A 13,039-nucleotide genomic window follows, 5' to 3' on the forward strand; every position below is an offset into this window, starting at 1 on the left:
GGTCCGAGTGAATGGGCATTTGGCACCCTCCACCCTGCAGGCTAGAAGAAGGAGCAAGAAAAGCCGAAGCAAGAACATTCTCTGCCTGGGTGCGCCTTTTCCCTTTTCCCTCCCAGGAGCCGGCTCTCAAAGATTGACAGAAGGAATTGCGCCTGGTAAGACGGGAGCAGTAGTCACCTGAGCAGTCCTGTGCTGGCTTGATCAGACTGAATGGGAAGGATCGCAAGCCTCACACTGACACAGGGTCCCCTTCCCCCAGACATCCCCTGAACACATTGAGAGAAAAGTCTTTTATGCACTAGACTTCCCTGGCCTGTTGCAGGACATTGCATCACCCTGCCTTTGGTCCTCATGTTTTCATTCCTCGTTTCAGAGTGAACGTTAGAGAAATCCCTGGAGCTTTGCTGGTATAGAGAATAAATCACCTGGAGCTTTGTTGATTTACAGGAAAAAATCTCCATGATATGGATAATTATACGGGAAAGAATCTGCCCTGCCCTGGACTCTGTGTTTGACCACCTGTGCAGAGAGGGAGAAAACATGTTTCCAAGAAGAGGCAATTGAATTAGGCCTAAGTTTCAGGGGAAAACAACCTTTAGTAGAGGTTAGCATGGAAGAATCTCTGACCAGCGGAATGGGAGGCTGGGTAAAGAAACAGGGGATCGTTTGCTTTCCCAATGGGTGCCACAACAACCACCCCGGGCAATATGAGAGTCATGACCCCAGAAACAGTTCCACTTGAGCATCCATCAGTCAGAAGAGCTTAGTGCTGCTGGGAGAAGGGGGGTCCTTTTATCCACAAGGTTCCACCAGGGATGGCCAGTTGCCACCTTGAGGAGCAGATCAGGCTTGTCCAAAGTCCAATCAGACTTAAGCACAAAGTGTTCCTTAAAGTCATGACAATCATGTTTTGTTTTCTTCCTACAATCCCCTCAGTCGTTTATACATCCTGTCTCAACAAAGTCACACTTCCTATTGAATTATATGGGTTCTCAAGTTTTCTTTAAGATATTCAACTTTATCCATTTCTCAACTTTCTTACCATTGAGAAACTCCTGAAACATTCTTCAGGCTTCGAGAAACCCCATATATCAGTGCTGTGGCGAGCCCAAAGTCAACCAGCTGGCTGCATGTGGGGGGGGGGGGCGCAGAATTGAACCCGGTTTACTAGATTAGAAGTCCTCACTCCTAACCACTACACCAAGCTGCCTCAGAGACAGTCTCACAGATACGAGGGCCAAATACCATGAAGGGCTTTGTATTGCAACTCAATACATTAGAAGAAGAAGAAGAGTTGGTTCTTATATGCCGCTTTTCCCTACCCGAAGGAGGCTCAAAGCGGCTTACGGTCGCCTTCCCATTCCTCTCCCCACAACAGACACCCTGTGGGGTGGGTGAGGCTGAGAGAGCCCTGATATCACTGCCCAGTCAGAACAGTTTTATCAGTGCCGTGGCGACCCCAAGGTCACCCAGCTGGTTGCATGCGGGGAAGTGCAGCATTGAACCCAGCATGCCAGATTAGAAGTCCGCACTCCTAACCACTACACCAAGCTGCCTCAGAGACAGTCTCGCAGATACGAGGGCCAAATGCCATGAAGGGCTTTGTATTCCAACTCAATACCTTACTGTCATGTAGCCCCACCACACACACAAGCATTATTCTGATGGCATGTCCATGGTGGTCTACATGCCTGATTTTCTTGGGGATTTTGACACTTTGGTTTCGCGATGGCTCCCTTATCGTGTTTCTCCAGTAATAATGTCGGGTCCCATATGACATCACTCTTAACTGAGTTGGAGAAGAAAGCAATAAAAAGGAATTGTCTCATTGCCTCCACTACATTCTCTAGATTGCAACCTGCTCAGTGATTTTGCTGGGACACCATAAGTGGGGGAGGAGTCAGGCCAAGAGGGGCGGATTCTTCCCTATGCACACAGCCTTGTCCCAACATGGAAGTCGATGGCACCTTCAGCATAAAAGAGAAGGAGTAAGCTATCCAGATTCCCTTGCAGCAGGGCATCGGAGGCCCTAAACTGAACAAGGCCCAGGTAACATCATCCACATCATCCGTAAGGTGGGATTTGTCTCATAGCCGTGCAAGCGCCAAACCGGCCTTTCCCCCCCGTGCTTATTAGGGCAGCAGGAATAGTCAGCCACAGAAGATCCTGATAGGCATGGCACATCCTTATGTGTATCTTTCAAGAGGAGCCCTTTTTGCCAAACATGATGCCAGTGGATAGTGCTGACAGAGCAGAGCTGGGCTGGACCATTCCTGCAAACATTTTATTCCTTTTTGGGGCAGTGTAACCCTGACTCCACTAGAGGGAGATAGAGAATTAGGGTATTCCTTTTAAGGAAGAAAAGGCGCCATTTCCTCAGAAGGATTGGAAGCCTGAAGCTGCAGGGAGAAGCCGTCTCCTCTCAGAAGCACTTCTTTGTTTGAAAACTATCTATTAAGATTTTAGGTAGGAAAGGTTATTACACTAATTATCGGAACGGGGGATTGTGTTTATATCAATTGTCTGTCGTTCTGGATTTTGATTGTTGTTGGGGTTATTTGAAATGAATGTTATATGAAATTTACCCACAAGGATTGGAGGTCTGAAGCTGCAGGGAGAAGCCCACTCCCCTGGGAAGCACTCCTTGGTATGAAAACTATCTATCAATATTTTAAGTAAGGAATCCTGCCTTCCATCAGAATGAAAAGATACCAGAGAATTCTGTAAAGAACAGATCTTCCAAGACAGCACAGCTGCAAGTTTGTGCTTCTTTAAAGGACTGCCTGGACAGAAGTCAGAAAGCCTCAAATACAACAGGCCTGAATGTGTTGAATATTGTTCCAAAGATGGTATCTGTTGAAGTTGGGTTACAGCTATTTTCATGAATGCAGGTGTCACAAGGCGGGAATCAAACTGTCATAGATGTCAACCCTCTCCCTTCTTCAATTAAAAAAATAAATTATTTTTGATGTTTTTTAAACTGAATAGATTACATGAGGATGACTATTGTTCACTCATGGCCAGAACTAACTGAAACACACAACAGATCACAGAACTGAAAACAATTATATTGTGAGAACCCATCCTACCTTCAGAGCCCATGAAATCACACCCTCAGAGGCAACACATCAAATGGCTCAGAGAAAACATCGAGTTTCATTCAACTGGCTCCACAGAAGCCAATTGTGCCCAAAATATCCCAGAGCTCTTCAGTGGAGGTTGGGGGAGACTCTAGTATTCCTAACAGCTCTTTGTCGGACAATCTGATACATGTCATTTTTCTGATTTTAAGTATAATTCATTATCTAACATGCATTTCCCTCCTGATTTGAGGTGAGTTTTCTGAGTCTGATACAATTCAAACATGCAAGAATTTCTTTCCTTTCAAGAATTCTCCGGTTGTCTGTCCACATATTTAAACCATAACATGAATGATCCTTGCCTTGGATACAAAGGAAAATTCCACACATATGTAAAAATAGCGTTATGCCAGGTAAATGCCGCAGCACTAAATCATATTGTGCCTCCCCAGCCCCTCTTCACATTTTTGCATCTCTTGCCTTTCTGCTTCCTTTTCACAGATCTTACCCTCCCCATCTGCTGCTTGAAATGGCAGAAGAGAGCAATGTGCCTTATATGCATTGTGCTTCTGCCTGTCAATCAATTCAGGCAACCAATCCCCTAATCCCATATATTAAAGGTCCCATGATGCCCACTATTTAAAAAAAAATGAGGTAAGCATTTAACTAAATTTAATGTGTGCGGAAAAGCCTGAAGTGTTCGTTTCATACCTAGAATAAATAGAACTGGTCAGTCAGAGAGCCTAAGTTTATAAAATCACTGTCATTCATTCATTCCAATTGTGTGGGCCCTCCCCTGATGGGCGGAAGAGCTCATTACAGAACCATTTCAGTGCTGCCAGAGTGGTTCCTCAGTGGAATAGGCTTCCTCAGGAGGTAGTGAGTTCAACTTCTTGGGAAGTTTTTAAGCAGAGGCTAGATAGTCATCTGACAGAAATGCTGATTTTATGAACTCAGGCAGACTGTGAATGGGTGGGCAGGTAGGTGGTTGTGCTGGCTCAGCTTTGGTGCTCTCCAGTGGCCGCCATGGCTGGGGCTCCCCTTCGGCATGGCACTGTGAAGGTGCTGCTGGTCTAAAGTCTCTTCATAAGAAAGGATTGGACTAGATGACCCTGGAGGACCCTTTCAACTCTATGATCCTAAGACATGAGGTTTTTGAGCTTGGCTGAGTGGGAAGAAGCCTTTAAAAACCTCCCTTAACTTGCTTCTACAGCAATAATGTTGAGTCCCATATAACACAAAACGCTTAACTAAGGGGGCCATGAAAGCCAAAAAAAGGAGTTGTATTGACCCCCTCCACTGCATCCGCTAGCTAACAGCCTGTTCAATGACTGGTACTGGTTCTATAGTTAAGGTATCTTACTAAAAAGATCAGTACAAGCTTTTATATTTTATTTTATTTATTTATACTTCAGTTTCCATACCAGCTCTCCCAAGTGGTTTACAAGAATTCACCTCACCATAAACCCCCATAAAACAACAATTAAAACCCCAATGACATTCATTAAAACCCCAGTAAAAACTAGTACTCTCTGCTGCCTCCCTGGCTCAACAGACCTTCCATACCAAAGCCAGTGGTTCCCAACCTTTTTATCACCGGGGACCGATCAACACTTGACAATTTTACCCGGGGGAGTACTCTTTTGCCGAGGGACGTCGCTGCTGCCACCTGAGCCCCTGCTCCACTTGCTTTCCTGCCAACACCCCTGCCCTGTCTTCCCACCGCACACTGGGGGGGTGCTGTCAGCAGCACCTTCGCAGTGCCATGCCAAAGGGGAGCACCAGCCATGGTGGCCACTGGAGAGCACCAAAGCTGAGCCAGCGGCAGAGTGCCAGGGCAGCCCCCGAGTCAGCAGGCGAGAAGGAGGATTAGGAGGAGCTGCAGGCCAGTACAGACAGATCTATGGACTGGTACCAGTCCCCGGACCGGGGGTTGGGGACCACTGCCTCAGGGGGACCATATCAACACAAGTTTAAAATGAAACATATCTCGATAGAATTAACTTCCATCTAGACCTTTCATCCTGAGATGGTCCTTGATATTCAGACCAGACCTCATTACGATGATGTAACATTTCGGGAGGAAGATGCAGCCTAGCAGCCCACCACTGGAGGCCAAGATGGAGAAGACCTGAACGGCGACCATGTATTTCCCCTTGGTGCTTAGGTAGGTGGGCACAAAGGACACCCACACACTGCAGAAGACCAGCATGCTGAAGGTGATCAGCTTGGCTTCGTTGAAAGCCCCAGGCAGCTTCCTGGCCAGGAAAGCCACTGTGAAGGAGATGACAGCCAGGAATCCCATGTAGCCCAGGGAACCATAAAACATGGCCACAGACCCTTCATTGCATTGCAATATGATTTGTCCATGCTGGGAGTGCTTGTCAGACTCTAGGAAAGGGGGAGAGATGCCCAGCCAGAGGGCACAGAAGCCAATCTGAACAGTGGAACAAGAAAGGACAATGGACTTTGCCAGAGTTTTCCCCACCCATTTCCTCATCCTGTTCCCTGGCTGGGTGGCCATGAAGGCCATCACCACAGTGATCGTTTTAGCCAACACGGAAGAGACGGCAACTGAGAAGATGGTGCAGAAGGCTGTTTGTCGGAGAAGGCAGGTCACCCTCCTTGGCCGACCAATGAATAGAAGGCAGGACAGGAAGGAAAGCAGGAGTGAGATGAGAAGAATGTAGGTGAGGTCTCGGTTGTTGGCTTTGACTATTGGGGTATCCGTATTTTTAATGAAGATTCCTAGAATGAGAACTGTGGCTATGGAGAAGAAGAGGACCAAAACAATGTGGATTATTCCTAAAGTCTCTTCATAAGAAAGGAAAGTCACCTCTTTCGGAATGCACTGAGTGTGTTCTGGGTTGGGGTACTGATCTTCTGGGCATTTGGTGCAAGCCTTTGCATCTGGAAGGAAAAGGAGGGACTTCAGCATCATATTTATCTAATTCATATGCACCACAAAGTGGACTCCTTTGCAATCCATAGAGCCAGTTACGCAGAAGAACTACACATGCTGAAGGGTATATGGAACACATTGCAAGTCAGCATTGCTGGTTCAGCCTCAACATCCCCACCACAATGGGTTCCTGGGGGATCAAACATAACTCCCTCAAATAAGGGAGAGCCGCTGTAACGCCCTGTGGCCTCGATGGGCCTCAGCTTTAATATCGGGCTGACTGCTCTCGTAGAAATAAATAGCTGAAATTATGCCAAGGAGAAAACCATGACTTGAGGATCGTGTTTGGAAGATCTCTTTCAGTTAGAAGTACAATGCATTTTCCCACTACCTATTCCCACCATCCCAGTAAATGCACAAATGGCTAAAATTCATTCAGCTACCCCCGGGGTGACTTTAATGAGTCACAAAATCCAAGGGGACGAGTCACAGGGTCCAAGGGAAACTGTAACATTGCTTACAGTTTTGTCCTCAAACTCCAATGAAGCCTCATTTGCCCTAGAGAATTGACTGTCATGGATACCTTCCTGGTACAACCAGGAGCTCTTCACTTGGCTCCTCTCTGATCCCCACCCTCGGATTCTAGGCCAGTGGGGTTTTCTGTACTCCCCCAACCGCCTGCTCATCCCACGGTTTATAAGCTACAAATTCCTCATCGCTCTCCAGCCTTGGTTCCCCCTGATTGCCTTAGAGAATTTTTTGTGGAAAAGCACAAGGAGAGCAGACTAGCTGTCTCCGTAACTTCACACCAGATCAAAAGCCTGCCCACTGGGAACCAGGTATTCCTGCCTTTTGGTGCCGTTCATGAACCCCTGATTCGTGCCCCGATTACCAAATGTGTGTACTTATTTCCCCTAATGTTTCCTGGAACTCCCGCCTGACCCCAGCATGTCGGCTGAAATTGGGAGCCCACCCCTCCCTTTGCTCCCTGCTTGCATTCCAAAGTTTTCATCTCGCTTCCACAGTGCCCCACTATCTTCTTTCAAGGCTGTCCTTCCCGGAACCCCAAAAAAACAGACGGGGAAATTGCTTTAACATCTCTCCATATCCTACTTTCCTGTGTGAATGCCCAATTCCCACCTATCCTTGTCCCTTGCCTTGCGTCTTTCCCACGGCCCAGGTATATAGGTCTTGCCACCCCCTACCACGGTGTTTCTGTGAACACCGTGGTTGTTGTGATCATATGCAGAGGATGGACTTTATTTGCGGAACTTTTCCTATAAAGACTTGGGTTTCATCCTGAAGCCCAAGAGTGGTGTCTGTGGAGTGAGTTCTCTTCACACTCACCAGCAATTACCTAGAAGCCTCTCCCCAGGAGGTCTGTTTGAGAGAGCCTGTTTGGTGTAGTGGTTAGGAGAGCAGACTTCTAATCTCGGAAGCCGGGTTCAATTCTGCACTCCCCCACATGCAGCCAGCTGGGTGACCTTGGGCTCGCCACGGCACTGATAAAACTCTTCTGACTGAGCAGGAATATCAGGGCTCTCTCAGCCTCACCCACCACACAGGGTGTCTGTTGTGGGGAGAGGAAAGGGAAGGTGACTGTAAGCCACTTTGAGACTCCTTTGGGTAGAGAAAAGCGGCATATAAGAACCAACGCTACTATTTCTTCGTCTTTCCTTTGAAAACTGTAAAAGAAAGGTTAGTGCATGAAATTCCAGAACAATGCTGAGAAAATAAAAAACTGACCCTTGGCTCCATAGCCAGGAGGATGACCTTTTCCCCTCACCCACCTTCCTGAGAGGAGATGGTTCCTTCTCCACACAGAGAACAGTCAAAGCAGCAAATGGGCTTCCCTTCCAGGGCCACCTTGACATATCCAGGGAGGCAGCTGTTGGCACACCTGGAATCAGGCATCCTCTGCAGACAGAGACAAGGAGCGTTATCCGGGGAAAGGAGGTCTCATTCACTGGGGAAGGGCATTTGTATAAGATTTATGAAGGCGGATATGATGAAATGGTCCATTCCACGCACTTATCACTGGCAACTGTTGATAACTGTTGTCTAAAATAAAGGCTCAGAAGACTCTCAAGCAGGTTTCATGGATTACACTGAATAGATTTTTAGAATTTAAACAACCAATCTCCCCACCTCCTTATACCAGGGGGGCCACACAATAGCAGCCTGATCCAGGGTCAGCTTCATCTCCCCCGAGGCCTGTCTTTCGATGCTCCCAACTTTGATGCTCCGGAAGGAAATGTTGGTCAACATGATCATGTTCACAATGTCCAAGTTGGGTTCTAGGCTCCTTTTTTCACCCAAATCGATTCCACCCTCAGAAGAGTTTTGAAACTGGTAGCGTCTCAGGAAAGGATGAAGCTAGAATCACAGAGAGAATAACACTCTTTAGAAGACAGAAGACTCTTCTACGTACTCGTTGCAACTTGATACATTTGCAGCTTGATAAAATCAGAGTCGTGAGCTTTCGAATGCATACAGTCTTCCTCAGACGATGATGACAAGTTGGTTCTTATATGCCGCTTTTCTCTACCCAAAGGAGTGTCAAATCAGACACCCTGTGAGGGAGGTGAAGCTGAGAGAGTCCTGATATTCCTGCTCGGTCAGAACAGCTTTATCAGTGCTGTGGCGAGCCCAAACTGGGTTCGATTCACTCCCAACCACTTGCAAGCTGCCGGGTGACCTTGAGTGAGTTGTTAGAAGCTGTTCTCAGAGAGCAGAAACATCAGGGCTCTCTCCTGCCTGTTGTCGGAGGAGGAAGGGAAGGCAATTGTATGCTGCTTAGAAACTCATAGCAAGGTATAAAAACCAAGTCTTCTTCTTCTTAATACTCTCTGTGATTAAAAATTCAGTACATTTTAAAACCATCAACTTCCTTCAGACAATGGATTTCTTAACTTATGATCAGGTCCCTGTTTTATATTTGGCAGATTCTAGTCTAGCAGCACCTGAGAATCAAGATTTGGGAGGTATCGGCATTCCCTTCCTCCTACTCAAGTAGGAATAGGGATCCTTGAGTCTCCCCATCCCTCTCTGGGCTCTTCTACTGCAGACCAGCACGGACACCCTCTTAAAATATTTTACACTGGGGTGTTGTTACCCTACCATCAGGTCTTGTTCTCGAGGCCCATTACTCCAGCCCAGACAGAATTGAATGTGGTAAGGAGGAGGATTACAATTCAGTTAAAAAGATGAGCAATAGGGCCCCCAATGGGAAGTATAGGAGATATTTTCTCTTAAATTCACGAGAGAAAAAACATTTCTACAGTCCGAGACCAGCAGTGGAATTGTCTGTCTAAGGAGGTGGTGCGCTCCCCCTCACTGGGAGTCTCAAAGCAGCGGCTGGACAGATACCTATCTTGGATGCTTATGGCTGATCCTCCACTGAGCAGGGGGTGGGACTAGATGGCCCATATGGCCCCCTCCCACAGTAGGGTTCTATGATTCTATGATGGAGTTCCCAAAGAGAGGCAGGTACTGAATGTGCCTGAGACATTTGCTAAAGTCTATGTGACAACCAACTTAGACTAGATGCACAATCATCCTTTCAAAGAGAAACTGTTGATTGGTATGCTTCATTTACAGGGTAAAGGTTACCTGCCAAGGCTGTATTCGCTCATGTTCTCGTCTCCTTCCTCCAGCCCTCGTTGTTCTCTCAGACCTGGAGGAGTAGGCATCATGTAATGCACGGGCCACTGCCTGGATGGAGGAGTAAACATTGCAGGCCCTGGGGGGCAGGAGTTCTTTGAGGACCTCCCAGGGCCTGTCTTGCAGCCCCTCTTGCTCCCTGTATCTCTGGGAGTCTCTTTCAAACAAAACGGGCTTTGAGAAGACAGGATCAAATCCTATTTCCATAAACTCCTCAACAAGAGGGTGACATGCTTGTGAATAGAGAGACATCCTTCTTTTCTGTGTCTGGGTCTTGACGGAGAGAGATCCATGCATAGGGGACATCGCAGGGACGGTGTCACATGCCAAGCTATACAGATTGTCCAGTAAAAGAGCTGTGACCCAAATTTTACCAAGTCTGACATCCATGGAATTTTCAATAAGTATAATTAGATTTTCAAGATATATTAAGAGGAAAAAATGTCCATAGAACACGTATACTTTAACTTGGTCTTGACGGAGGAATGAACTCAAGCGCTGCCTTCTTTCTGTTGACCAAGAATTTGAATAAAAGCCCTCCATGGACATCATCTCTTCAAAGGCAATGCAGATGCCGCTCCTGAGCATGAGAGGGGTCAAGGTGGCCTTGAACTTCTCCCCGCTGTCAGTGTCTGAAGCAAGGAGACCAACCCACGTCCATCGGAAATGCAGGAGCAGCCTGACCATTCCCTGGTATTGGATTTCTTCCGTGGGAACCAGTTGGTAAAAAAAAGGAAACTGAGTTTTATCCTTAGAAACAATCAAATCCGAATCATGACTGACCTAATGGGGAAAAGGACACATTTGGATTTCATCACGTTCAACAAGTGTCAATCAAAAGCAAAGTACCTCATACAGATCAATGGTGACAATCCCCAAAACACCCCTTCAATGGCCGGGATGAGTTTCAGGCCAGACCTTTTCTGAGAGAGATTTCACCCTCTGTGCGGGTCCATTTCAGTGGTGGTGGGCATCTGACTTTCCAGCATCAGAAATGGAGGGGGGATTCTGCCCCTCAACCCCTAACAACGCAAGACTTGTAACCTTCACCAGATCATTGGTCAAGAATCCCTGGAAACAACATTGAAGTTTTAATTTGGAAAAGATGCCTTATGTTTTCTTAGAATCAATCCAAATTACATTGATATACAAATTTCTTTTGCTCCAAAGGGTTCTTCCAAAGACTGCCCCTTTTCTGCCGAGAGTTTGAATTTGTATCCAAAATCTTGCAAAATCATCTACAGAAAGATGCAGATGGAACATGAGAGGACCTGAATCTTCTTTCACATCCCTCTCAACTCTCCGGAAAGTTAGTTTTCATCTGTACGAGAAACATTTTGATGTCTACCCATGTTTCTTCGGAGACACTTCCCCATCGTTGGTTCATACCTGGGGGATTTTGTAGGTGCTCAAGAGTGCTGAAATGTCACTGGAGATGACAGAATGAGATGCTTCAAGAACAGCCAATAGATGATTCTGTCTGCCACATTTGTAGTTTGGAACAGTCTTCTGGGCAGAGTTTAGCAGGTCTATCAAAGCACCATAGCTCAGCCAGGGATGCAGTGTGTTCTCGTAGATGGTGTAGCCCAGGGTGATATTTTGCGGTAAGAGCCTGGGATTCTGGTTCACCTCTTGAATGGCTAAAGAGAAGGCAAGGAGGTGCCATTGCATCGATAGTAGCCTGCCAAAAAGCACATATACAAAGATACACATTGTCTAGGGCAGGGGTAGTCAAACTGCGGCCCTCCAGATGTCCATGGACCACAATTCCCAGAAGCCCCTGCCAGCGAATGCTGGCAGGGGCTTTTGGGAATTGTAGTCCATGGACATCTGGAGGGCCGCAGTTTGACTACCCCTGGTCTAGGGAGTCGATAAACATGAGCCTTGCTGAGGCAAACAAAGAGTTTTTCTTTATTAGCGTGATAAAAGGGATAAGAGAATTAATAAAACCATTACAGACATGTAAAAGTCAGACGACGATAATAAAATTAATAGAACCATTATAATAACATATAGATTATGGGCGTAATCAATTATCAACTTTCAAGTTTAGCTAGATGCGTCCTAATAGCAGCTGACAAAAACTTTGCCACCCTCTCAATCAACACAGAGTTCTGACTGTCCATTAAAAACAGTACTTTAGCCTGGTCAGAAGACCTGGCACACCTAGTTAAAAAACAATATAAAAATTTGACTCGAATCCCTTCATAAAATGGACAGTACCATAGAACATGCAAGACGGAATCAATACAATTCAATTCACATGGACAAATTCTATTTTCATAGGGAAAACTTAGAATCTCCCAGTTAACAAGGCAGAGGATAAAACATTTGGTTTCTCTTCAGATTGCATAAATCTTTCGCCTTGCTGAGGCCTTTACCTGGTATGGGCAGAAGGGGTTCTGATGGTTTGGGTTAATGGGTTAATAGGTGGCAGCCAGGAAAGAGAATATGTATCAGTACAGTTGAAGCTGTCGTTTAGTGAAGCAGACCTCTGCCCCATCAAAGTCAGGACTGTCTACAAACATGGAGAAGCCGGTTCTGCACGGGGACAGCGCCCCGACATACCGCTCATCCGGAGAAACTCCTGACCCCACATGACTTCGACACTGGCCTGGGGCAGAGGCTCCTCCACTAAGCCACATTCCCTGCTTGTCCTGGTGCCTGGACAGTGTATTTTCCAGTGCCCTTAGGGGCAGTCTCCCAGTGCTGGGGCACCTGTCAAAGTGCAGTATCTTCTTACTAAAATCGTTGCAGCTTTGATTTGTTTACAGTCAGGCATAGAAGGGCTGCCCAGCCAATCAAAGGGGGATTGAAATTTCAACTGAAAGATCTTCTCTCAAATAACAACTGGGAATCTGATGTTATCCTTTGAAGAAAGTCCCCTTGATTCCAAGAGAAGGGATGGGGCTTTCCTCCTTCCCCCACTCATTCCGCAAGGACACTCATGGAGTCCTCGTTTTTCCTCGGAAGAACAATGCTTGCAAATCACCCTGCTAGGGGTCTCGGCTGGTTATACATTTTAGTGTTCAAAGACCCGAGAATTTGGTGCTGAGCTCACCAAATCAATGGCTTTCTTTGCCACTTGGAGAGTCCGAAGTACGATGCTTCACCCCCGGACTCTTGGCAGTGGGAAAACAGCCAAATTGGCTCACTTCACAGATGCAGGAGACAGAAGCAAACGGCTTCTGAAATCTGGTAATAAGAAAGAACCCAGAATTCTATCCCATCACATACATTGGAAAACCCCCCAAGGACCGACTTACCCTTTCTGATTTAAAAAGGGAGGCTCCCTGAAGGTTGGCGATGGAAGTTTCTCATACACAAAAGTGGCGAGCCCAGCAATGACGCTGTCTCCTGTCCGGAAGATATTAAATGGTTCAAACTCACCCAT

At 46.6% G+C, this 13,039-nt stretch overlaps 1 protein-coding gene across 1 annotated transcript; it reads right to left on the reverse strand.

Annotated features, from left to right (window-relative positions):
- Positions 1-5,079: 5,079 nt before the first annotated feature.
- On the reverse strand, positions 5,080-13,039 carry LOC143833870 (vomeronasal type-2 receptor 26-like). The gene is made up of 6 exons (XM_077330096.1): positions 12,912-13,039; positions 12,109-12,186; positions 11,035-11,326; positions 8,131-8,358; positions 7,773-7,899; positions 5,080-5,990 (listed from the first exon to the last, which is right to left on the reverse strand). Exons 1-6 carry the CDS (start codon positions 13,037-13,039, stop codon positions 5,080-5,082), a joined length of 1,764 nt encoding a protein of 587 aa, XP_077186211.1.

This window comes from Paroedura picta, chromosome 3 (genome assembly GCF_049243985.1).
Source record: "Paroedura picta isolate Pp20150507F chromosome 3, Ppicta_v3.0, whole genome shotgun sequence".
Classification (NCBI taxonomy): domain Eukaryota; kingdom Metazoa; phylum Chordata; class Lepidosauria; order Squamata; family Gekkonidae; genus Paroedura; species Paroedura picta.